General features: G+C 42.6%; 1 protein-coding gene across 4 annotated transcripts in view; it reads right to left on the bottom strand.

Moving 5' to 3' along the window:
* Positions 1 to 6028: 6028 nt before the first annotated feature.
* Positions 6029 to 27398, bottom strand: part of rxrba (retinoid x receptor, beta a) — a 34782-nt gene continuing 13412 nt past the window's right edge. Inside the window, exons 6-13 of one of the 4 annotated variants that reach the window (XM_083982480.1) lie at positions 25233 to 25253; positions 23273 to 23433; positions 22250 to 22379; positions 20268 to 20400; positions 15469 to 15504; positions 11742 to 11833; positions 10942 to 11047; positions 6030 to 9648 (exon numbers count right to left, since the gene is read on the bottom strand). In XM_083982480.1, the coding sequence (XP_083838606.1) occupies positions 9501 to 9648; positions 10942 to 11047; positions 11742 to 11833; positions 15469 to 15504; positions 20268 to 20400; positions 22250 to 22379; positions 23273 to 23433; positions 25233 to 25253 (827 nt within the window). In that variant the 3' untranslated portion in view covers positions 6030 to 9500. Of the gene's footprint in view, positions 9649 to 10941; positions 11048 to 11741; positions 11834 to 15468; positions 15505 to 20267; positions 20401 to 22249; positions 22380 to 23272; positions 23434 to 25232; positions 25254 to 27398 lie in introns of all 4 variants that reach the window. The other 3 variants (XM_083982482.1, XM_083982481.1, XM_083982483.1) reach the window with 3 other exon arrangements.

The raw sequence follows: 27398 nt of genomic DNA, 5'->3' as shown, positions 1-27398 counted from the left end.
GTAGAGAGAGCAGAGTGAGTTAAATATGTGAACAGAGTGAACAGAGCCGCTGGTGCAGGAGAGAAATTTACCTATAAAACATGTTCTGATCTCAGTTCTGCTGCTTTCTTATTGGCCGAGCTACAGAAAAGTTAAAGTAAAAGAAACTACTGTTAAAATTAACAAAACAACAGCTGTAATTTCCCAGATTGGGATCAATAAAGTATATCTATCTATCTATCTATCTATCTTTGACTTTTCAATTTTGTCTTTCCTCGCGCCTCACGTTTTTTTTTTTTTTTTTTCCTTTTTCTCTTTTTTGTGTTCACATTGAACTCAATTTATTTGTATCAGTTCTTTTCTTTTGTTTCGCTTTATTTTCTCACCTCTTTCCATTCATTTATTTAGTGTCGTTATCATTACTACTACTATCATTTCCCTTATCTTTTCTTTTTTATTTAATTTTAATTGTGTTATTTCTCTACCTTGCACAAGGTATGTGATTATAATTTCTTTACAGTGTTTCAGTGATCTGTTAGGTCAAGATGAGGTCGTGTTAGAAGCCTTTTGGGTTTCAGACCTCACCTGCACATTTTTCTTTTCGTATCTTTCTCACTAGTAAGAGAGATAAGTAAATGCACTGTAATTGCACTTTATCTATTTAAACTTGCACTTGCACTTTAGAAACTGGCACTTTACAGATCACATGCACTTTATGTCTAGGTATGAATGTGTATATGATTGTGAGTCACTGTAGAATTCTTGTGTAGTTCTGTCTGTTTGTTTATTACCTGCCAAGGGACTGCGGATGCAAATCAGCAAGTTGCTAACTCTGACGCATTTACATTTGCGCACACGTACGGATGTTCATTAATGTGTATTGTCCCTTTTAAATAAATAAATAAATAAATACATGTTTTGTTCTATTTTATATGTGCAAATAAATAAAGTCCAAAGTCTAAAGGCTGGGAGGTGTAACTTCACCTCCATGCAGATGCAGTTCAAGGAGGAGGAGCAGCAGCAGAAGGCAGCTGGGTGAGGACAGAGGTCAGTGCTCCCTCTAGAGTTGGACAGAGGGAGTGCGGTGGCGGCGGTCAGCTGAGCCGGGGCCCGGGGGTCCTGCTGGACTGAGGAGCGAACCATCTGCAGGACGGGACGGGTCGTACCATCTGTCTGCAGGACGGGTCATACCACTGGATGGAAACAGAGTGGGTGTTTTATGTGGAGCCTGGAGGAAACGAGAGCTGCACTGCAAAAACTCTAAATCTTTCCAGAGATGTTTGTCTTATTTCTTGTCAAAATGTCTCATTTCTGGTCAAAACTAATCTCTTTTCACTCAAAATAAAAAATCATCACCTAAAAACTAACTTGTTTTTAGATCATTTTCACTTGTTTCAAACTAATTTTCACTTGAAATAAGTAGAAAAATCTGCCAGTGAAAGAAAGTTTTTTGTGTAAAGAAAAACTTGATATCAGATTTTTCTACTTATTTCAAGTGAAAATCTGCTTGAAAGAAGTAAAAAGTGTCTAAAAACAAGCTGCTTTTAATGTGATGAGTCTTATTTTAAGTAGAATGAGATTTGTTTTGACTAGAAATAAGACAAATATTCTTGGTAAGAGTTTGAGTTTTTGCAGTGTGGTCATTTTCAACCTCTGCTGTGTTTAAAGCCTCTGGAAACCCAAATCCACAAAAGCCTCCTAACCATGTATTTTAGGGTCTTATGTACATATTATTAAACATGTAAAAATAATTAGAAAAAAGTTTCCATCCAAATTCAAAATATTTGTCTTTTAAGGTTTTGTACAGTAGGTTTGAATTGGGCGGAGTTATCTCTGGGATTTATCACGCAATAAATCCTACCCACTCATAAATCGCCACGTCTCTTGACTCTTGTCATTTAACGCAATTTTCATTTTCACTTCTTGCAACATTTGAAATGATGTGGAACAACTTGACGACTTTCTTCCATGATGAAAGTTTCAAATGTGAATTTTAAAAGAAAGAAAAGAAAAACCAGGCAGCGCAGTTACAGTATTAAAACCTTTACTCGGACATGATACAACAAACAGAAACAAGATTCAGAATTAATGACTGAAAAAATTATTCATATTTTTTTTTCCTCTTTCAATCCCCAAAGCACACGAGTCACTCAGCTCCACAGGTACAATGGAGCAGATACAAACCAGACAGAACAGACACCAGAGAGAGAGAGAAATTAAAAGAAGAGACAGATCGGCTTCTGGTTTTACACTTCTTGTGTTTGTTTAATACTTGGTAATAAACAAAAGATGATGAATAGTGAAGCTGGAGAAGAGAGAGAGAGAGAGGAAACGAGACAAAGAAAGAGTGGATTTTAGAGGTGAAGAGGAAACGATGGAGGAAGATTCTAGATCTACTGGAGAACTGATCGACAGCTGATCTGAGCTCAGTTTGTCTCTCTGACCGTCGCCCTTCACTTCACCATCCACCACCTTAAAACCTACGACCATCATCAGTCGTATTATTCAGTCATTATCGTCCAATCAGGTTCATTCAGAGTGACGAGGTGTTGCCTGGTAACCACAACTCCTCCGTCAGCATCTGAACCAGAACATCAAGCTTATTATTGTGTTGTGTTTTGTTTTGTTTTGTTTCCCCCCACAGCTACGGCCACATGTGTCTGAACGAGGGTTGCTAAGGGCTGGAAACTTTCCATGGGAATTATGGGAATTTATGGGAATTAACTGGAAATTGGGGGTAATATAAACAAACTGTATCAAATCCAAACATAAATGTAAATATTTTGTTTTGTAATAAGCAGACATCCATGCTAAATAATACAATTAAAAAACATTTCAACAGATTTATTTGTGAGTAAAACTTTATGTTATACTTTAAGTTAAAAAAAAGTCCCATTCAAAATGTTAAATGGAAGGAGCCCCCCCCCTCTTGTGCTTTGGGCTCTAAAGTGTGGCCTTCAGGGTTCGAGAATCATCTGTGCATCTGATGGAGGAATAGATAGCACTGTGGTTCTCAAAGTGCGGTCCGGGGACCCCCAGGGGTCCTTGACAGGGTACAAGGGGGTCCCCAACTTTTTTTCTGGACATTTTTAAATGTTTTTTTGAGAAATTGTATCACTTTTTTCTAGAATTTTTACTTTTACTAGAATTTTTTGATAAATTTATTTATTTATTTTTAGAGAGAGAAATGTTTACCATTTTTATCTAGACATTTTTAAACTCTCTTTTTGAGATATTGTTACCACTTTCTCCCTGGGTCCTTGATGTAAAAAGGTTTGAGAACCACTGAAATAGCATATAGATATTCAAGTGTACTTGCATTAAATCTGGTTGTTTTAGCCAAGATGATGCTACAATATATACAACAAGTTCCCTGTTAAAGGGCCAACCTTCAATTTTGTAAATTTTGGATTTATTCCTGTTTATTCCCATATATTCCCGTTAATTCCCATGGAAAGTTTCCAACTTCCTAAATTTTGCTACCCTAGTTTGAACACAGTGAACAGGTGTGTGTGTGTGTGTGTGTGTCGGCTGTGGAAACATCTCAGCAAATCCAGCTGAAGAAGAAGAGCAGGTCTCAATCTTTTATTTGCATTTCACTCGTGTTGGAAACTAAAGCCGACTGTTTCTGGCTGGGGGGGGGGGCCTTTAAAACAGCACCAATACACAGCCCCCCCTCTCCTACAGCCTCTCCACTCTAGTCCGTCAGCACCGGCCCCCGCTCGCCGCCACCGCCGTGTGTGTGTGTGTGTGATGCTGCTACACAATAATCACAACATAACATGTCAAACAAGCGCTGAGGGGGGGAGGGGGGGGGGGGGGGGGGGGGGGGGGGCTGCGTGGAAACAACAGCTTGGCAGTGATAAAGAACCAGTGAGGGTGGTGAGTGGTGTCAGGCCGCCTCATTGATCATGATGGGATGGCCAACAGGTCAAAACGCTGCCGCCATGATAACTAAGCTGTACATAAAGATCTGGGTCACACTTTACTAGAATAGGTGTTAACACTGTCATAACCATGACAACAGCTGTCATAAACATCAATGAATACTTCTGACAGCTGTGGTTAAGTGTCATTCGGTAAGTTATGTCACTTTTGATGCAAAGTTGACATTGTTTGAGATGTTTTTGTTCTGACAACTTGACATAATTGTTAAAGTTTGTCCATTAGGTCTGCTATGACAGTTTAAAGTGTCTTTATGTCAAGTTGTCAGAACAAAAACATCTCAAATAATGTCAACTTTGCATCAAAAGTGACATAACTTACCGAATGACACTTAACCACAGCTGTCATAAGTATTCATTGATGTTTATGACAGTGTTATGTCAATCTGATAAAATACCTATTACAGTAAAGTGTTACCAGGATGTGTCTTCGGTCGCAGCCTCCATTTAAAAAAAAAAAAAAAAAGCCTCTTTAATCAACGTGTTTATTGTGAAGAAGCCAGTAAGTAAAGTTCAAACTGTAACAAAGATGGCGACGACAACAACAACACTGCTACACAGTCAGAAGGTCACAGCATGCGTCTGCCTCGAGTGCAGTGGGCGGCGCGGTGCAATCTGCTGGTCTGGTCTCCCGTGGCAACCACCACCACAGATCGTCGCTGCTCTGCCGTCAAGTAAAGTTAAAAAGCAAAAGAGTGTTGGGGGGGGGGGACACACAACACGGCACTGAACCCCGTCCTCACAGCTCAACAACGCTCAGGCCACAAATAAAATAAAATAAAAAAGCTTCACATCCTTTTCAAACAGTCCAAGAATCAGAAGTTTTTATTCTGCGATGCGAAGCCGCTCGATTGTAAAGTGAAGACGCGTTTGTTAAGTTTTAAAAGGTCAAAGGAAGCAAAGCGGTGGAAACGGGGCAGAGTGAAGGAAGAGAGGAGGAAGAGCTTCTCCTCCTCCTCCTCTCTCCATCCTCTCATCATTAAATCTCAACAAATGAATCAAACAGCTCAGCTCATCACAGCCAAAGCCACACACACACACACAGTAACAGAACACACACACCGTAACAGAACGCACACACCCGACCACTCCACCAGCTTCTGCAGAGCCTCAAGTGTCTGAGCAGACTGAACCAGTTCCTCGTCCTCTACGACCGCAGCTCAGAGCAAAACATAGAGAAACAACGATGTAAATGTCAGAGCAGAAGTAAACACATGGCTGTTAATGGAGGGATGAGAGCTGCCACCTCGTATCCACCGGTGTAACAGACCGAGCTCAACTCACACAAACACTATGTTGCATGACCACTGTTTAACCGTTATAAGGTTATATACCAGTTGCATATTTTGAATTTTTGATGAGTAATTATGAACAAAGATGGCGCCTGCTTCCCATCCCCCGGCTATAAACACGATGCAGTAGCAGCAGGCTGAAACATTCAACAGAGGAAGCTCCAAAACATTAAAATCCTGCAGAAATAAAACAAAAAGCTGCTGTGATGTCAGTCTGAGTTTAACCAATAAGATGTTTAATGATTATTTACAGAAGCACACGTTCCTCGAGTCGCTCTGAGGAAACAAAGCTGTCGCATGGTTGCACTCAATAAAAACTAAAAAAAACCTTCATTCAACACAACAGTCCAACTGTTTCTAACCAGCTCTCACATCTGTGAAGCCACTAAATCCTTCTCAACTGAAGCCTAAAAAACCTCCGGCTGCTGTGATTGGCTCATCATCTGAACGAATCACATCGCAGCATTTACAGTACAAGAACTCTGCTCCGTGTGTGTGTGTGTGTGTGTGGTTAGACCAACTTAAAGACACGTTACACAAACAGCACCTGTCTTACAGGTCAAACTGCCTCCAAGTCCACATCACATGGGGCCGAGGGGCCGAGGGTCAATCTGCTGGGCAGGAAGCTCATCACTCATCGCTCTAGTAGCTGATGGTCCCCTATGGCAACAAGCTATTTTAACATTTAACAGCCAGACTTATGTGTTGTAGATATCTGGATTCCGTTTTGCCTCTTGTCAAAAAGAACATTTCAGATCCACAACTACGTTCTTCCTTCACTGTAACCATTCATGTGTATGGGGTTTGTCATTACAGATATCTACAGTTCAGTTGCAGATATCCACTATGTGAATTACAGATATCTGTAACTGAATTACCACTAGTACTAATTCCAGTTACAGATATCTACAACGTCATTCTGACTAGTCATAATTCCAGTTCAAGATATCTTTAATTCACCTCAATTACAGATATCTACATGTCCCTGTTCAGATATCTGTAATTAAGTTTTGACTAGGAGAAATGACGTTGTAGATATCTGTAACTGGAATTAGTACTAGTGGTAATTCAGTTACAGATATCTGTAATTCACATAGTGGATATCTGCAACTGAACTGTAGATATCTGTAATGACAAACCCCATACACATGAATGTTACAGTGAAGGAAGAACGTAGTTGTGGATCTGAAATGTTCTTTTTGACAAGAGGCAAAACTGAATTACAGAGATCTTGAATAAAAAATCCAACTATTCAAAATGTAGTTAGGACCAGTCAGAAAGACGTTGTTGATATCTACTATGTTAATTCCGGAGAGTCAAACTTAGCTTTTAAATGTTAAATCCTCTCGCCATAGGACCCCAGAGTTAAAACAGCTACGTTCATCATCTCCTCCACCAGTAACAAACTCTTCTCAGCCGCCGCCACATGCACAAGCACTTAGCTGGTGTTCGTTTCTGAAGTAAAGTCGGGGTTCACAGAAGAAAAAGAGGAGATAAAATAAAAAATAAAACGGGAAATCAACATCTGACACAGACCTGGACCGTGGCCGTCTGATTGGTCCGTGTCCTTGCATACTGTGTTTGCATTGATGTGAATGTGCAAATTTTAAACTAAAAGACCATATTAGTTATTTAGCACCTGGTAGAGGCGGCTCGGCACCTCTTCCCTGTAGAACGACACTGCACAATGTTGTACACGATGTCTCTAAGTCCTGTTACGATGTGGTGACTAATGAGAAACTAAATAAACCTCAGTTATGTCAACACTCTGTCCAATACTTCACTAACAGAAACGCTTTGATTTAGAAGATTTAGAAGTTTCTCCTGATCACGTTGTAGCTGCATTTGACTCGCTCAGATTCAGTTGCCCCCCACAAAAAAAAAAAAAAAAAAAAAAAATTCAAATCACAGTAAATGTCAAGTGCCATAGTCAATGAAATCCAGCCAATCAGTTGCCAAGAACAACAGGAAACACTGGCAAGAAGTTGGTGCAAAAGCAGCAGTGAGGTTGTGGTTTGGCCCTGGGCTCAAAACGATGGGATGGGGGGGGGGATGGGGGGGGGGTCGATTCAACAGCAGAAAATAGAGATTTAAAATCTGTTTGTTGGAGCCACTTATTTCCTCTTCACACGGCCGTGAACAGGCTTTTGTTTCTGCATAACTCCTGTGTCTTTTTTATTTTATTTTATTTTTTTAAATTTTTATTTACATCTATTGTACAAAAGTCGCAAGCATCGAGCCAATACACACTGAATAAAGTTTCCAAAGCTGCAGGTAGTAGGTGTAGGATTCCCATCGTTTAACAATGGATCTCATCATTATTGCATTAGAGTAACATAATACTTTAAATAACCGTCTGCAGCTTAAACATTCAGTATTCAGTATTTGGTAAACCACATCCACATCCACATCCACATCCACTGATCGATGCAGAGCAGTCGGCTTTAATTTGCCCCTTGGGGACAAATAAAGTGTTTGATTGATTGAGTCGGCTGAAGAGCTTCTGTTGCAAATCAGCTGAATTAAAACACTGATTAAAAACTACCAGTGAAATGAAACGCAGCATTTCTGTCGGTTTTTACAATCTCCATCTCTGCTGCTGGGTTGTATGTTTCAAAAGAACAAACAAACACTAAGTTTTCCCATCGAGTTCTACAGAGAGAAGTCGGTGGGATCTTCAACACAAGCATCTTGTGTTCGACTTGCTCGGCCACATAATTAGAGACGGGATGATAATGAGCTGCACACAGAACGGGTCAGAGAGTAGAGACGGTTTCGTCTTCTGTGGCCGATAAGAGAGGCGACTATTTCAAGAATAATAGTCGTGGTTCTTTTGTGCAGGAAGTGAAGTGAGCTGTTATTATTCTTCAGTATCTAGTTCGATAACGTATCTTCACATCTGATTCACAATGATGCAATAATGAGAAACCCTACACCCAGCACCTCCGAGGTTGTCTTAGGTCTCTGAGAGAGATGGTCATTTCTAGGAAACAGGAACATTTACACAGTTACAACTCACAAAAGTGCATAAATGACCACCAACAAAGGGAGGATTTTAGAGGGGTGGGGGGGCAGGAGATAAAAGAGAAACAAATCCTCTTTTGTCTTGCATGAAGCTGTACTTCCTGGGAGCCTCAAGCTGTTTAAAATGCCAAACAACTGCCAAAGTAGAGAGAAGGATAAAATCAAAACTAATAAAGAAAACAAAGAAAAAAGAAAAATAATAATAATTCAAGTCATTCTTCTTGCCTTACAAAGCCCGCTGTGCGCATCAGGGAGGGAGGGACTACGTTTATCTGCTCCCAGCCCCTTTTCCTGGATTTCAATGCCTTGGAAAAAGCTCTCATTTCATGAGTACAGTACTTCAAAATAGAAACTCAAACAAGTTTCAGCATGAATATTCAAAAAACAACAAAAAAAAGCATAACATATTTAAATGTTAATGAGATTGGATGAACTCACTGGGAGGGTGTGTCTGCCTGTCCGTCACTGGACACCTCCGGACCAATCAGAGGTGAGCTCAGAGGGTTTGATAGTGGACAGCTGATTGAAATGCTATGCACCTGATTTTCAAGCTAAAAACCCAAAACATGAAGAACTAACTAACTAACTGGCTAAGTGATGGATACAACAGACAGACAGACAGAGGTGCAGCTGGCAGTGTAACCATAGTAACCCACGTAAACACCAGGGGGAGTTCACCAGTTACGCAGAAGCAAAAAAAAACCACTGTGAGATGAAGATGTGAAAACTGAAGGCTAACTTAAAATTCATTAAGACATTTACTGTATATGTGTGAGAACAAGGGGGCGAATAATCCTTGAATGGTCAGGCCCCCCCCCCCCCCCCCATGTGAAAAGATGGTGAACATGTGTGTGTGTTAGAGTATGCTTGTGTGTCAGCACACTGTGCATTCAGAGCCATATTATCTGTGTATTAGCTTTGTAGCATGTAATGTCATGCACGCAAGCAAAGACCTGCAGCTGCATGTGTGGAGATAATCAGCCGGTGGCAAGAAATGTGTGTGTGTGTGTGTGTGTGTGTGTGTGTGTGTGTGTGTGTGTGTGTGTGTGTATACAAGTGTAAGAGCCGGTGTGGTTAAACCAGCAGGTGCTGCAGTTAAGTGAGGCCCAAAACGAAAAAGAGCCAACGAGCCGACACGCGGGGCGACGTGCCGGTGAATCCTGGTGTGCATCAGATCCCAGTCGGACCAAACTGGACCGAACTGGACCGAACCGGATCGAACCGAACCGAACCGGACCAAACCGGACCGGACCGAGCTGCTCTAGGTGAGCTGGTGAGGCGCCTCCAGCATCTCCATCAGGAAGGTGTCGATGGGCGTGTCGCCGATCAGCTTGAAGAAGAACAGGTGCTCCAGGCACTTCAGACCGATGGAGCGGAGCGCCGGCAGCCGCAGGAGCAGCTTCGCAAACCTGGAGGATGAGGAGGAGAGGAGGAGAGGGGAGGAGAGGAGGAGAGAAACGACCAGAGATCTGTCAATCATAGGAACTGAAAACATTAGGGCTGTGCCAAAAAATCGATTCACATAAGAATCGCAATTCTCATTTAATACGATTCAGAATCTATATAAAATGTCCCAAAAAAAGAAACAAATCTTCTAGCTGTCGGCCTTCATTTCCTTAGACTTTGAAAACAGCATGTTTAACAGTACTATTTTTTTTTAATAAAGAGGCACTTTTACTGTTACTTAAAGGGACAACGAGGAGTTTTGTAAAAGTGAAGTGTTTTCTCACTACATTTATGAGCCTCCGCACCGTGAAATTCTTTGACCGGTGCAAGACAGACTCATGTTTTCATTCATCAAGAATTAAAGTCAGAGGTTGGAAGACGATCACATACCGTCGTAGTTCCCACCATAAACGGAGATTCGGCGGTGTTATTCTCATGACTCGCCACGAAACCGAAAGTAAAGAAACGCTGGTCGGCTCGCCCAGCATTTCCACCACCACTAATAATAACAAAATAACCATAGAGACAAAACCATAGATTTATCTAAAATGGACCATTAACAAGTGGTAACGGAGATTCATCCACATTAATATCAGACTTTTTTATTGTCGCAGAATTTTTCGTTCTGCCGCTGGAGAAACTCCTCGTTGTCCCTTTAAGCAATATGTGATACTGCTTTTATGCAACAGTTTCAACGCTTCCATCTAAGCATGGATAAATGTTTAAAACTCAATAAATGTGAAAAAGACACTTTAGTCGTTCTGTCTTGTAAAGCAGACTGGAGTAGATCATGAGGATCCTTTTGCACCGACAGACTAAAGCAGAAATCATTAGGAATCAAGCTGTTTTGAATCGAAAATCCATTTTGAATCGAATCGTAGCCCCAAAAATCAGAATCTAATCTAATCGTGAGATAGTAAAAGATTCCCAGCCCTAGAAAACATGAATTCAGAAGATGCACAAAGCAGAAAGATGATTCACTGGAGTGGAACTAGAAGCTGCAGGTTGTAGAGTCGAGTGACAAAATGTTTTTCTGCACATCACAAACTCTTAACAGTGCAGCTTGTTGTTGTTGCCCCGTGTGTGTGATGGTTGTTGCCCCGTGTGTGTGATGGTTGTTGCCCCTGTGTGTGATGGTTGTTGCCCCGTGTGTCTGATGGTTGTTGCCCCTGTGTGTGATGGCTGTTGCCCCGTGTGTCTGATGGCTGTTGCCCGTGTGCAGCTTGTTGCCCCTGTGTCTGGTCTCTGTTGCCCACCTGCCCTGCTGGTCGGGGTACTTCTGTTTGCAGTAGGACTCCAGAGAGGCGTAGACCCGCTCCCTCAGCAGCTCCACCTCACTGGGGTTGGACAAACCCTTGGCATCTACAGGAGAAAACACACAACATCATCATCAGCTCTACGTCAGCATGAAGCAGGTTAAAGGGATAGTTCACCCAAAATTCAAATTTCAGTCCTCCGTGGCTTCTCTGAGTTACAGGGGGTCTCGGCGTAGCAGTGCATGTCCATATGACGGTTGCAAATGGATACCAACTGTCTTTGTAACAAAAAGACACACCAAAAAACATCCAAATACCTCCATGCTGCTCGTATGTAATGTCCCTCTGGTATTGAAGCCCCAACATGAGAAATTGTCCCGCCGGTCGAGATTTGCACTGACACAGGAAGAGCAGTGAACCGAGACACTGGGAGTTTCCACTACAAAACAAGCTTGAAAAATAGACTTATTTAATTTTTTTCGGAACAATTTCTCATGTCGGGGCTTCAATACAAGATGGACATTACATACGAGCAGCATGGAGGTATTTGGATGTTTTTTGGTGTGACTTTTTGTTATGAAGACAGTTGGTATCCATTTGCAACCGTCATATGGACATGCACTGCTACGCCGAGACCCCCTGTAACTCAGAGAAGCCACGGAGGACTCTGAAACTTCTCCCAGACCTTAGTCCACATGAGGGGGAGGAGATGATGAGGGACATTAGAATTTTGGGTGAACTATCCCTTTAACGTGTCGACTTTAGAGACTTTCATCACTACAGCAGCGTGTGTGTGTTACCGGGGTTGAAGAGGATGATGGCTCTAAGGCAGCCGAGCTCCGTCTTGTCCATCTGCATGTCCCTCATCTTACTCACAAGCTCCGTCAAAACCCTGAGGAGAGGAGAGGAGGAGGAGGAGAGGAGAGGAGAGGAGAGGAGAGGAGGAGGTGGAGGAGAGGAGGAGAGGAGAGGAGAGGAGAGGAGGAGGTGGAGGAGAGGAGGAGAGGAGAGGAGGAGGAGGAGAGGAGAGGAGAGGAGAGGAGAGGAGAGGAGGAGGAGAGGAGAGGAGGAGGAGGAGGAGGAGAGGAGAGGAGAGGAAGGAGAGGAGGAGGAGAGGAGAGGAGGAGAGGAAGGAGAGGAGAGGAGAGGAGGAGAGGAGAGGAGGGGAGAGGAGAGGAGGAGGAGGGGAGGAGGAGAGGAGGAGAGGAGGAGGAGAGAATACAAAAGGAAGGGAAGGGAGGAGAGAAGAGGAGGAGAAGGAAGGCAGGAGAGGAGGAGGAGAGGAGGAGGAAACCCCAGTTGTAGAAAGGAGGAAGAACATGAGGGAGGAAGTGATAGAAACAGAGAGGAGGAAGAAGAGATTATTGAACTGATTCAATCATCACATTGTTGTTTATAGAGACTGATCAGCTGCTTCAGTTGGAACAAACCAACCAACAGGTTAAACCGGTGGAGGAGGAAACTGCTGCTCAGACTGACTGACTCCTGTTGACTTCTGCTGCTCGTCTTTATCATTAACTGTGTTAACAAATGTTGTTACAAGTTATTAAAGCCATTAAAATACTTTACTTTTTATTTATCCACTATTACATCTTTAATATGATTCAAGAATGTAATGTTTGCTCATTTTAAGGTGGAACACTGGTTTGGCTGAAATATTTAATAACTTAAAGACTTAAAAATATAACTTCCTGTCGTCCTTCTGGGTCAATCTGTTCCATTCCTCCATCCTTCCTTTCTCCCTTCCTTCTTTCCACAATCCCTATTCCCTTCCCTCTTTTTCCTCTTTTGATCCAAATTCCCTCCCTCCATCTTTTGTTCCTTCCTTCTTTCCCTTATTCCTTCCTTCTTCTTCCTTCCTTGAAAGAATCTGTTCCCTCCCCTCCATCTTTCTTTCCCTTCCTTCTTTCCACAATCCTTATTCCCTTCCTTCACTTTGTCCTTCCATTCTTCCTCTTTTGATCCAATTGACCTGATCTGTTCCCTCCCGTCTTTCCCTTCTTCCTTCCTTGAACAAATCTGTTCCCTCCCTCCATCTTTCTTTCCTTTTCGCACAATCCTTTCCCCCCTCCCTTCCTTCCATCTTTCCCTTCGTCCTTACTTCTTCCTTCCTTTTTGACCCAATTAACCCATTCTGTTCTCTCCTTCTATCTTTCCTTCCTTTTTCCCTTCCTTCTTTCCACCCATCTTTCCCTTTGTCCTTCTTTCCCTTCGTCCTTCCTTCCTTGACCCAGCAGGACAACAGGAGGGATAATTATAACACATCTGTAACGAGTGTTGTGGTTTGATGGAAGTGCTGATGCAGCGGGTGGAGGGTGAGGTGTGTGACATATTTAAAGATCTATTCTTTTATTTTTTTCTTCTTAAAAACAACTGTTATTCAACAACAACAACAACAACACAGGCAACAATAGAAACACCAACTTACCGCGGCAACAACAGGATGAAACTAAACACTTCCCAACATTACAACATGTTTATTCAGTCATGCTTCACTAGATGAGCACAACATTAATATACATGTGCATCCGCCTAAATAAAAATACTTATAAAAACTAGGTCTGCTCCTTCTGAAGAACATGACATGAATGAAAGATGAAGGGATGACACAGAGCAGAGAGGGAGGAGAGAGAAAGGACAAAGTTTATTCACTAATCCATAATAATCCATCCATCATCTGTGATCGATCAACATGAGATTTTAAATCACGTAAACCGATGTGAACGGGCAGCGATCGACGATACGGTGGTGAACACTGTTAAAATGAAGCTGTTAAACACATCAGGCATCACCATGGAGATGAGTGTTGTCCACTGTTAGTGTTGCTCTGCTGGGACTCTAACGGCTCAACGACGCCCCCCGAAGGCTCCACGGGGAACTGCATCCTCACTGACTCACTGACTCACTGACTGACTGACTGCTGCTGCTCAACAATATCACATCCCTTAGCTTAGCTTCACAAAGCCCAGCCCACACGGTTGGATTTGCTCATCATTATGGTCTGGCGGGGCTCGGCGAGCTTGTGGTTTTGTATAAGAGACGGTTAATTAATGGGCAGAAGATGAAACGTCTGGACCAGACTTCTAGCATTGGAAACTAGTAATAGAGTCTATTTATCAGAGGTACAGGGATGAGGAAGATGTTGGGCAGCACCAAGTGTCATGAAGTTACTGCACTTATTTATTTATTTTTCCTTTTGTATGTATGTGCGCATGTGTATGTATCTGTATGTACTGTATGTGTGTATAATTAGGGTGTATAAGTAAATTATATTCATGATTTGGTAACATAAGATATGTTTAGACAAGGATCTTAGCTAGTCATATAAGGAGAGGGGGGTGGGAGTTTATAAGTTTTACTTCTTCTCACTCCTTTTCGAGTATGCATTCTATATCTCATGTTTAAATGTTTTGTCTTATTCTCTTTTTTTTATTATTTTATTCTCATATTCGAAATAAACACTTCAATCAATCAATCAATCAATCAATCAATCAATCAATCAATCAATCAATCAATCAATCAATCAATCAATCAATCAATCTGCTGTGTTCAGACCCAAACGCTGCTGCGTGACGTCACCGTCTAACCTCTGGAGCTCTGACACTTCTCAGCGTTTTGTTAAAGGGATAGTTCACCCAAGATTGAAATGTCCCTCATGATCTCCTCCCCCTCATGTGGACTAAGAGCTGGGAGAAGTTTCAGAGTCCTCCGTGGCTTCTCTGAGTTACAGGGGGTCTCGGCGTAGCAGTGCATGTCCATATGACGGTTGTCAATGGATACCAACTGTCTTCGTAACAAAAAGACACACCAAAAAACATCCAAATACCTCCATGCTGCTCGTATGTAATGTCCCTCTTGTATTGAAGCCCCGACATGAGAAATTGTTCCGAAAAAAAATTAAATAAGTCTATTTTTCAAGCTTGTTTGTAGCGGAAGCTTCTCAAAGCTCCTCTTCCCAGTTCGTCATATTTGGACGAACTGGGAAGAGAACAGACCCTGGTTCGTCCAAATATGACGAACTGGGAAGAGGAGCTTTGAGAAGCTTCCGCTATAAACAAGCTTGAAAAATAGACTTATTAAATTTTTTTCGGGACAATTTCGCATTTCAGGGCTTCAATACAAGAGGGACATTACATACGAGCAGCATGGAGGTATTTGGATGTTTTTTGGTGTGACTTTTTGTTACGAAGACAGTTGGTATCCATTGACAACCGTCATATGGACATGCACTGCTACGCCGAGACCCCCTGTAACTCAGAGAAGCCACGGAGGACTCTGAAACTTCTCCCAGCCCTTAGTCCACATGAGGGGGAGGAGATCATGAGGGACATTTCAATCTTGGGTGAACTATCCCTTTAATGTTTCCTGTATAACGTTTAGTTCAATAAACCCTGCTGGTCTCTGTGGAGCTGTGGAAAGGCAGTGAAAGCTTCGAGCGACCGTGCAGCTTTTTGGTTCTGTGTTTGTTTCAATGTCGACTCAAGAGGAGGGGTTTAAGAAAAAGTGTTTGTGTAGTGGCGTAATTACCTGTCAAATATGGCCCCAACCTCGGCATTGTGCGCCCTGTGTATTCAATCACAATGTGTTATTACAACGTCATTACACAGTTACATTATTATTATTATATTATTATTATTATTATTACAGTTTTCTGTTGGTGGTCTGAGTCTGAGAGTTAGTTGCTGACAGTTACACTGCAAAAACTCTACATCTTTCCAAGAATATTTGTCTTATTTCTTGTCAAAATGTCTCATTTCTAGTCAAAACTAATCTCTTTCCACTTAAAATAAGACTCATCACCTAAAAATTTACTTGTTTTTAGATCATTTTCACTTGTTTCAAACTAATTTTCACTTGAAATTAGTAAAAAAATCTGCCAGTGAAAGCAAGTTTTTTGTGTTTGTAATAAGAAAGAAAAACTTGCTCCACTATCAGATTTTTCTACTTATTTCAAGTGAAAATCTGCTTGAAAGAAGTAAAAAGTGTCTAAAAACAAGCTGCTTTTTATGTGATGAATCTTATTCTAAGTAGAATTAGATTTGTTTTGATTCTTGGTAAGATTTTAAGTTTTTGCAGTGTGGTTTCAACCTGGAGTTTTAACTGTTGGGAAACAGCGTTGACACATTTCCATGTCAGAGTTCAAACTTGTCTACATGTTGCACCTCCACCCGAAACACTGATCAGTTTAATGACATCAGAGGCTGTAATCTCCCATAATGCACCGCTACACTCACATGTAGTCAGATAAGCAGAAAGGAGGTTATGATCAATCTGATGAGCCAAATGCGCAACAGCAGAAAACCATTAGTACACAGGAAACTAACCAGTCAAACTAGGGATTTCTTTTGGTTTTTTTTAAAAGGTGTTAGCTAGTTTAAAGGAAGTTTCACTGGACTGTGAGAAAAATAAAGGCTTGAAGTGCAAAATACAACATTTAAGAAAATATATTAACAACAAACAAACTAACAAAAGAGAAAACACAACAATTCAAAAAACCCAATAAAACAGAGATAAAGAGATAGGCGCCACTGTCTTTGTCATTCTTGACTCGGCTACAGTTTCACTCGGCTTTTCCTTTGTGAACCTGCTGCAGGTCAGTGAGGCTGTCTTTACACCACAGGCCTTGATGCACAATTACAATTATTTGATTTGTTGCCTATACACGATTATTTTAACCGTCTATTTACATGTTCTATCACCAGTGACCCAGTAATCTGCTTCTACACCTGCTTTGCCTGCTTTGTGAAACAACGCACTGAAGAGGAAATAAACTAGTGATATTATGTTTAAAGGCGGGAGATTTATTAGGTCCCGTTATAATTCCATCATAATTATAAAGGAAGGTGAGTCTGGTGCTCAGAGTTTATATCCAACACGTCACTGTTTACAAAGTTAACGTCTAGTCTGTCATTACAAAATAAAGTTAGCGAAGTGCCTGTATGGAGATGAGATGAGCAGTGACAGTAACGATAGTTGTGTCACCGTCCGATCCTCCGTCTCTCACGTACTGAGGACGGGACAAAACCTCTTGGACAAATTTGTATAAATTGTTTGGTTTTTTTCTCTTGATTTCTCATCGGCTCGTTTCAGTTTTTGCCGGTAGCAAAACGTGAAATCTGGTGTTTCTCTCGCGCGCTCTCTTTTTTCACACTCCCTTGCCTGTCCTCGATCCGCATAGAAATGAATGTTATATGAAAGTAAAAAACAGACGCACTGACACCATGAAAATGAAACACTATTTCCTGTGACAGTGGCCACATCTGGCCACAGCTGGCCACGGTCGTCCAGGTCTCAGGAATTAATATTATCATCGATGACGTACGACACGCATTGCCAGGAAAGATCTGATCTGTCTGTTCAGACTGCAGACACATTCGCAGATATCTGATTTTTATCTGATTTATTTCCACATATAAAAGGGGAGTGAATCTGATCTGACAATATCCGATTCCATGCGCATTTGTCCCGTTTACATGTTCATGTTACAGAACCGATCTGAGCCACTTGAGAGGACAACATCTGAACTGGGTCACTTGAACCTTGTAGTGTAAAGACAGCCTGAGTTGAGTCCTTCCTGCTCAGAATGACACAGACAGAAGGTAGAAACTCTTCACTGGTGGTTAATGTTGAGTTTTCTGAATCCACTGTTTTTCTCTTTTTCTCTGTTTGTGTTATGAACCATCACCATTTCTGTTGTGTAGTTGTCTTTTCTTGGTTTCTGCTCTATTTTGCACTTCTGGTCCTCCCTGATAAGAAGTTCATCTCTAGTATAAAGACATGATATTATTCATGTATTAGATTATTTCCATCCTCCCAGCTGACACAGACCCAGTAGCTTTAGAGAGATGCCGTTGCCAAGCTGAAACAGAAGCTGCTGCAGGAGGCAGGTAGACGCATCAGAGGAAGATCATGGAGTTATAAACTCAGTTAGATAACTTTACCCCAACATTAACCCTTTATAACAATGTAATTACTGTGTAATAAACAGTGGAGTGACACGTTGTGACGTACTTGGGCTTGTATATAAATGTCATCTAGTTGTATTTATTCACACTGGTGCATTTTTATGACTAAGTTTAACTAAGTTCCTGGTTTGTAGTGACGGTCGGTGGCGGCCGCTCACAGATCACACTGTGTGTTATAATTTGGCTCTATATAAAGAAAATCTAATCTAATCTAATAAGATCTAATGATCATTATTGGAGGCTATTTGAGGCCGAACTCTAACTTCACACAACACAGCACAGCACACAGTATCTACTCATGTCCTGCACAATAATGACAGTAAACTAACATTTCTTAACGTATTTTAAAGAGATAGTTCAACATTTTGGCAAATTGGCCCATTGCCATAACCCCTATAGTCATAGCAGTAGGTTCGTTACCTTTAATTGTCGGTGCAAGCTGTTTTTAGAACGGCGGAGCAGAGCCGTGAGCTGCTCAGAGCTACGCTACGGAGGGTCATTATGGGATTTCTTGGTTTCCCTCATCAAACTCATCAAATACACAATCCAACAACTCCACAACGCTCTGGTGGACAAGTTGTGAGCTGCACATTCACCACACTATGAGATAATAACACAACGTTACCACACAGAGTTGTTTTAGAGGGAAATACAGAGACTGTTGATGAAAAACTGTCCCTGAAGGCAACGTGCATCAGAGGTTTTACATGAATTTCCCTCTAAAACAACTCTGTGTGGTAACGTTGTGTTATTATCTCATAGCGTGGTGAATGTGCAGCTCACAACTTGTCCACCAGAGCGTTGTGGAGTTGTTGGATTGTGTATTTGATGAGTTTGATAAGGGACACCAAGAAATCCCATAATGAGCCTCCGTAGCGTAGCTCTGAGCAGCTCACGGCTCTGCTCCGCCGTTCTAAAAATAGCTTGCACCGACAATTAAAGGTAACGAACCTACTGCTATGACTATAGGGGTTATGGTGATGGGGCCAATTTGACAAAATGTTGAACTATCCCTTTAAGGGACATTCCTATATATATATTCACAAGTTAGTAGTGTACATTAGCCAGCCATGGTCACATTTTAAATGCTGCTGCAGTAGGTGCTATGCCGCTGCGTGTGTGTGTACGCGTGTGTGCGCATGCATGTTGTCTATGGGTAAAGCAGCATTAGTCACCAGCCTCCCCGGCATGCGCTGTCACCCTACAGGCAGAACTAAAGCAGCAAAGTCTCTCAGCCAATCACAGCCAACGCAGAGCACAGCAGCTGCAGCCAACCATGGAGGAAGACGCAGTGTCTGAAATCTTATCCCAGCAACTAGTCCAGCTCAAACCTGACTAATGTGTGTTTAGCTCATAGAAGCAGTGAGAGAGAAAAATCATGTGGATAAATAAAGGAAAGTGTTCTTTTTTTCTTTCTTTTTTTCTTTCTTTCTTTCTTTCTTTCTTTCTTTCTTTCTTTCTTCATCTAGACTTAAGTTGATTTACTAAGTGATTTAAAGTAGAGATGGTAGGTTTTACCTGGCCTTTCAGGGTCTGTCTATATCAAGCTAAGAGTAGCTGGTGCTTTTGGAGGAAGGCCTCAGATAAAAGCTCTTAAAGGGATAGTTCACCCAAAATTGAAATTGCACTCATTATCTCCTCCCCCTCATGTGGACTAAGGGCTGGGAGAAGTTTCAGAGTCCTCCGTGGCTTCTCTGAGTTACAGCGGGGCTCCGTGCAGCACTGCATGTCCATATGACGGTTGAGAACGGAGCTCACTTTTCTTGGTCCAAAAAGACACACCAAAAAACATCCAAATACCTCCATAGTGCTCGTCTGTAATGTCCCTCTAGTATTGAAGCCCCGACATGAGAAATTGTTCCGAAAATAATTAAATAAGTCTATATTTGAAGCTTGTTTGTAGCGGAAGCTCCCAGCACTGCTCTTCCTGGTCCGTCCAAATCTCGCACGATTTGCGCCGGCGTCAGTGCAGTGACTTAATTTTTTCCGGAACAATTTCTCATGTCGGGGCTTCAATACAAGAGGGACATTACAGACGAGCAGCATGGAGGTATTTGGATGTTTTTTGGTGTGTCTCATATGGACATGCAGTGCTACGCCGAGACCCCCTGTAACTCAGAGAAGCCACGGAGGACTCTGAAACTTCTCCCAGCCCTTAGTCCACATGAGGGGGAGGAGATAATGAGGGAAATTTGAATTTGGGGTGAACTATCCCTTTAAATCAAACGCTCCAGTGAACTGAATGTTTTTATGGTATCTTTTCCTCTCCGACTGGGTCGCCCACCCACACTGCTGAACGGTGGGGAAGTCACTAACGTCATGTGTGTGTGGTGTTGTTGTGCGTGTGCCTCTGTGTGTTACCTGTCGAAGATGGCCCCGACGCCGGCGCTGTGAGCGCTGTTCCTGTGCACGTGAAGGCCGGTGGCCAGTAAGATCCCATCCTTCACCGAGATGGAGCGATGGGAGAACGATGCAATCAGGAGCTCATTCCAACCTGATGGAGAATCAACGAGTCTGAGTCATTATCATCAATCAAAATGTCAAAGTTTTCTCCTGTTGACTGAATGTTTGCAAATGAAGAATCTCTCATTAATCACGATCTGTAGATTAGTTTGTAAATATGAACCCCTCTGACACCTCGACTGAGATCAAAAGTTAAAAACAGGTCAATTAATACCAATATCCTTCAATGAGGTGTAAAAAGTGAAAGGTCGTGGTCATCCAGACCCTGTTGGTTCATCATGATCTTTGCAGTTTCTCTGTAATGCACCTTTTAAATGAGTTCATCAGAACATTAAAAAAGAAGAAAGTAACTGCCAACTCTGTCTGTTGTTGGAGGATTCGTCAGGAAACATCCGTCCATCTGGAGCAGAGTTTGTAAATTAAACACCGTGCTCAGAGAGAGACTCTACTGGTCCGACAGCTGCTGCAGATCCACATGTGTGAACACGACGTTAAAATGATCGACCACTTGAACTGAACACATGACGACACTGAACCTTCTCAAACAGTTCTCATTTTCTACCTTTGTACCAGGCTTTGAAAAACTAGGCAAGGCAAGGCAAGGCAATTTTATTTGTATAGCCCGTTTTTACCACCAGTTTGTCTCAAAGGGCTTTACATGGCATCGTAACAACATCCTCTGTCCTTAGACACCCACACACTACTTTTTAACACTTAAGATTCCGCTCAGGCTTTTAGATTTAGTTTTATATGAACTGAGATACATGATTATAATAACAACATACAATGTCTTACTCCATCTACACCAGCATCTAATGTTTTGTTTGTGCAAACTGAAGTGCAGCCTTGTGTTACCTGATGTTTGACTGTGTTTGGATAAAGGTAAAGAAAAGTCTGCAACACCAAAGGAGCTACAATGCAATAATTTATTAAAGCTACATGATGTTTCGAGCATCTTCCCCTTTCTCAGTCTAACATCTGAGGAAACCTCATATAGCTTTAAAGGGGAATTTCCTTTTTTTTTTACAATCTGGACCTTATTTCTAGCATATATAATATAATGCAAGTCTACAGGGCAGCGGATGACCTGGATGATGTCATCTCTGAGCGCGGTGCGCCTTGTTGCTACCGCTAATGCTACCGTCCGTTTCTGCGTGTTTCTGACTTGTCAGAACAAAATGAGCAGCTGGATGAAGTTCAGCTTCCACAGGCTTCCTCTCCTCAACCTGGACTCACTAAAGCTCCGGCTAGTTGAGATAAAAATGGACCCGAATGCCGAAGCAGAATGATTATTATCAGAATGAGCCGCGCGGCGCTCAGAGATGACATCATCCAGGTCAGAGGTCAGTAGGTCAACCTACAGACCCCGGATGTTGATAACAGCTAACCCCGGACTCAGAGGGGAATAGCACTAGCCTATCAGAACGAAATATTGGAGAAATGAAGGAGTTTCTCTGCAGATAATGTGTTATTTAGAGGCTGCATTCTGCTGCCCTGTAGACTCCATTATACGGATATACGCGCCTCTCGGCTGGAGCTCATTTCATCACAACCACTTGGAATGACACCAAAGTTATCTGGGGGAGGAAATGATCGGATTTTATGATAGAAATAAGGTCTAGAATGTTAAAAAAACCCGCAATTCCCCTTTAATAAATGATTGCATCGGAGCTCCTTTGGTGTTGCAGACTTTTCTTTACCTTTATGTTACGTTTTTTTGGTCTAGCACCCACCTAACATTGGGCAACTGCTGCTGTACTTGTATGACTGCATTTGGATGTCATGAAGAAGATACAAGTTGAATACTGTACATGGTGATGTAGTAGTGATGTAAACAGCCTATGAACAGAATCACGTCTGATCCGTGAAACCTTCTTTACCTGCACGCAGCAGGATGACCTGGTCGTCCAGCGGCAGCTCAGAGAAGTGAGGGATCCTCTTGGCCCACTCCACCAGGGTGAAGAGCTGCTTGTCTGCAGCCTGGCAGATGTTGGTGACGGGGTCGTTGGGCTGAATAAAGCAGATAAGAGTAGAGAGAGTTACTGGTAACCGCTGCATCGGTACTAGAGGCTGACACACGGGAGTGTTTTTTCAATCCCGTCCCGTCCCGTCCCGCAAAAAAATTCCCGTCCCGTCCCGGTCGCGTGACATCCCGAATAAATCACTCCCGATCCGGTCCTGTTCCCGTTGTTTTCTATTTTAGAACACAGTCGTCATGTAAACGACTGTGTTGACAGACGAACCCCCCCCCCCCCCCCCAGCGCACTGCAGGCTGAATGACAGACAAAACAACACATCTACCGTTTTGTTTTGTTATTTCAATTAGCGATAATGAACGTCCTCCTCATCCTTTCTCTCTCCCTCTCTCTCTTTTTCTTTCCCGCCACCACCGCATCAGCTGACTCCTATAAGCAGTTTCTGCTTCCCTGGGGTTCCCTTTCATGTACATCTGTCGTAATTGTAAATCTGTAATATATTCTCTCCTGCAAAGTACATGAATATAAATATCTGAATCTGAATCTGAATCTCTGACTGGCGGAAAACGTTTCCCTACCGGTATATTGATTTACACATGTTATACTCCGCTGCGTAGCCACGACAGTGATCACTGAGGGTGTGAAGTGTAGCTGCATCAGTCCACACACTCAACTTCTGGACCGGTCTGAGTGAAACCATCCGTGTTCTTAACATAGCTACTGCCTGGCTTGTGCTTCTTTGAATGTTGCGCTTTGATTCCCGGTCCCGTTCACTCCCGTTTACATTTTTTCCTGTCACGTCCCGATCACGTGATTAAAAATAAATTGACTCCCGAATCACGGGATTCACGCGGGAATCCCGAGGAGAAAATGTCAGCCTCTAATCGGTATAACCGAGTCGGCGTGCGGCGACCGAGCTCAACTCACCGAGCTGCCGCCTGAACTTCCATCTGCGTGGAGCTCCGTCTTCTGCTCCACGGCCATCTCCGCCTCTAAGATCTTCTCCACGGGCATCTCCTCGTTCACGGCGCTCGTCGACTCCACCTCGCCCTCGCGCTCTTTGTTCCTCTGCCGTTCCTCCTGGACAGCTGCAGGCGGACGACCGGCCAGAGAGGAACATGGGAGGAAACAATAAAAAAGAAAAGGACAAGACAGAGGAGGAGAAGGTAGAAGAGTAGGGAAAGCAGACAGGAGAAAACGTGGATTAGAGGGACGGGTGAATGAAGGTCGACATGTGGCAACAGGTGCAAAAGATGAGGAATGGAGAGGAAGCAAAGGGTTTGGAGGAAGAGGAAGGAGGAGGAAGGAGGAGGAAGGATGTACCAACAGTGGGACAATGGAGAGGAGGTGAAGTGACGACGTGGCAGGAGATTTACACACAAAAAGAGGCAGAAAGAATAAGAATGGAGAAAGATAAAAGAGTGAGACCAAATTAATGTGAAGAAATGTGCAAAACAGTGGGAAGCAGAGTGACACATAGATGATAAATCCAACGTCTCTCATACTCGTCTTTCACTCTCCTGTCCGGCCCAGTGGACCATGTGGGACACAGACCACACATGGTTATTATTATTCCCTGTGTCGTCGCTGCTGTTTGAAAGTTACACTCAGGTGGAAGTGCTGTTGAAATCTCACTTCAATTTACCTTTTTGTTTTTACTTTTTGACAGATATCTACACTGTCAAAGTTTCTTTTAATCCTCAGCTTAAGGAAACTGTGTCTCTCATGAGGAACTCAGGTCATTGTGACTGGCTCGGTCAGTCATGGACATTCAACTGTGACTTGCTTGTCTTTTTTTTGGTTGTGTGTGTAGGATCACAAATGTTATTTTATGCCCTAAAATCGTGGGTGCGGCAGCTTTTTTTTTTTTTTGAAGCCAATACTGTTCATCACACGTCTGAGATAACAGCTGCATCGTTCAGGAGAAAACAGCACTGTGTCGACCAACAGCTCATCAAACTGACTCCTCTAAGGTTTGATGCAAATGTTCTGTTTCACAGTTTTAGGATAATTGTTCAGTAATGACCAAACAGATCTGAGCAGCACCAGTGATGTCAGTAATGCTACGTGTAAAATCATGATTCAAATACAATGTAAAGAGAGTGTATCTGCCTCTGTCAAGGAGTTAAGTGTTGTGCTGTCATTTCTTTTGATGATTAAGCTGCTGCTGCTGCTCTACAAGACTCAAAGGCTTAAAGAAATCTGTGCAGGAAACGTCTTAACTTTCTCTGTTACAGGCATCAAACAGGGAAGTGACTGCTCTTTAACAGAAGTGGAACTGCTCTGTGGTAACTGTCTGTGGTAACTGACTGTATGTAGCAGGGCATTTTACCCCTAAAATTTGAGTGTGTAAGTCAGTTTTTCATCTACCTACACATGTGCAACCAGTAAATTTGCCGTGTTTTTCTATTAACACTGGTGAAACGTCGAAGGGACGACTCAAAGTATCTGAAATCTGTGATTACAGGTGTCAGGCCGATGTGTGTGAGGATTAGGAATAAAAAGGTGATGTGAATATTTGCTTTGCAAGTCGATTTACGGTGTGTGCCCCTAACATTTTAAGTTAGGGGGGGCCAATGTGCTCCTAGTCTGGAGCTCTGTGTAGTAGCTGTGATCAATAAACAATGAGTAACTTTAAAATAAAGTCAGATGATGATTAAAGAGAGTGTTCTAGCTCAGCAAACTGTCCCTGGATCTGTTCAGTTAAAGAGAACAGGGGGGGGGGTTGATTGGAGGCTGGCACCGGTCCACCTCTGAGCACCGGGGTTGGGGGGGGGGGTATCTATGATCTATCTGATTGTAAGGGATATGTGATCATGTCATATCTCTCTGCTTCTTGCTCACTCATGCAGGCAGACATACACCCCTCCCTCCCTCTTCTCCTTACATCTGTCGTTCATCGTGGCCACTACAGAAGGAGGGAGGGGGGGGAGAGAGAGAACGAGAGGAAACAAAAAGAGGAAGACAGGGGGAAAGGGGGTTAGTGTTTACAAGGCTTACCCACCCCCATCTCCCCCTCCACCACTCTGCACTCGTTCTTCCTATCCCCACATCACCGAGCCTCAGAGCGAGGGAACAGAAAGCTGCTGCCTTCAACCTTCCTCTGTCTGGATTCACTTAAAGGGATACTTCACCCAAAATCGATAATTCACCAATCTTCTACTCACCGTCATGCCAATGAAGGGTCTGGAGAACTTTCAGTCATCAAAATGCTTTAGGAGTTGCAGGGGGGGTCCGACTGGTGACGGGTTTTCATATAATGGCGGCGGATAGAGTTCACTTTGAATGGTCCAAAACACAGACTATGAAACATCCAGATACCTCCATACTGCTCCTCTCTACTGACCCAAGTGTCCTGAAGCCGCCACATGAAAAGCTGTTCGGAAAAAATTAATTTGATCTCTGTTTTTATCCTTGTTGTAGCAGCAGCTCCCAGTAGCTGTTGATGTTCTTCAACGTTTACATCATACATCCACTGGTTTACAACGACGAACGAACATCTTGCAGCAAATCTCACGCATGCGCACAAACATCAATAGTAGCAGTAGCTTCCAGTTGCTCTTGTTGATGTTTGTGAGCATGTGCGAGATTTGCTGCGAGATGTTCGTAGAAGAACGTTCGAAGAACATCTCGCAGCCACTGGGAGCTGCTGCTACAACAAGGATAAAAACAGAGATCAAATTAATTTTTTCTGAACAACTTTTCCATGTCTTGGCTTCGGGACACTTGGGTCAGTAGAGAGGAGCAGTATGGAGGTATCTGGATGTTTCATAGTCTGTGTTTTGGACCAATCAGAAGTGAACTCTATCTGCCACCATTATATGAAAACCCGTCACCAGCCGGACCCCCCCTGCAACTACTAAAGAGTTTTGATGACGATGAAAGTTCTCCAAACCCTTCGTTGGCATGACGGTGAGTAGTTGATTGGTGAATTATCGATTTGGGGTGAGGTATCCCTTTAATGCTCGGGGGCGACGGGGGTCGTCATAGTAACAACAGTGACCACACAGCCTGTCAGAGATAAACTGAGCCGTGATCAGACATGCTGGGGAAGTGAAGCACATTGAGCTGCTGCTCTGCTGCTCTGCTGCTGCTCTGCTGCTGCTCTGCTGCTGCTCTGCTGCTGCTCTGCTGCTCTGCTCTGCTGCTCTGCTGCTCTGCTGCTGCTCTGCTGCTCTGCTGCTCTGCTGCTGCTCTGGGAGGTTCAGCAGCAGATTATCTCAGACTCGACTGGTTTAAAATGGATCTAATGTGATTTTCAGTGTTAAGACGCAGCAAACAGATCAGCTGCAGCTCTGCTTGTTTTATCACATTATTAAAATCACCTGTATCAGTTTATTTGTCTGGTCAACGGTCATATGGTCACTAATATAAGAGTGGTATGTTATGTTTATTCAATATAAACCTCATGAGAATCTGTTTTAACAAGACAACATCTATGATTTGCTTCTGTTTTTGCTTTTTAATTGGTTCAGATCATGACTGATATATTTACCGATGACTGACGAACACCTGCTAAATATGACATGGTTACGTGATGTGCAGACTAGACATGGGCTGCCACAACATACTGTAATGCCTAAAGGTTTACTGTTTTATAACACAATGGATTTAAAAAAATAAAATAAAAATAAAAAAAGTTGATATAGATCAACTGAAAAAAAGATGAAAAGTAAAAGCAAGGGTAGCAAATAGCTCTGAGGTATTATGTGAGTGACATGCAGTAGATTGCAGGACACTGTGGGATGGAAAAGATGCACAACTGTGTCCTCTAATTTTGGACTGGAAATGTGACATTGAACATGGCACCAGAGAACTGAGGGGAAAAACTGTGTGTTTGAAGGAGCTCGTTAGTCTCATGTGAAGTTGGCAGAAGAGTGAGTCCCACAGACCGAATCTGCCACTGGTAAAGGAAACTAGTTTCTTCTAAATCTAGAAACTACGACAGAGTATTAGGGCCACATTGACAAATAAAAAACCACAAACTTCGAGAATAAAGTCGTAAATTTACAACTTTATTCTTGTAATGTTATGACTTTATTCTCATGAATGT

The sequence above is a fragment of the Trachurus trachurus genome (genome assembly GCF_905171665.1).
Source record: "Trachurus trachurus genome assembly, chromosome: 11".
NCBI classification, from domain to species: domain Eukaryota; kingdom Metazoa; phylum Chordata; class Actinopteri; order Carangiformes; family Carangidae; genus Trachurus; species Trachurus trachurus.
The sequence above is the reverse complement of the archived record's forward strand: the minus strand, read 5'-3'. Positions and strand labels throughout refer to the sequence as shown.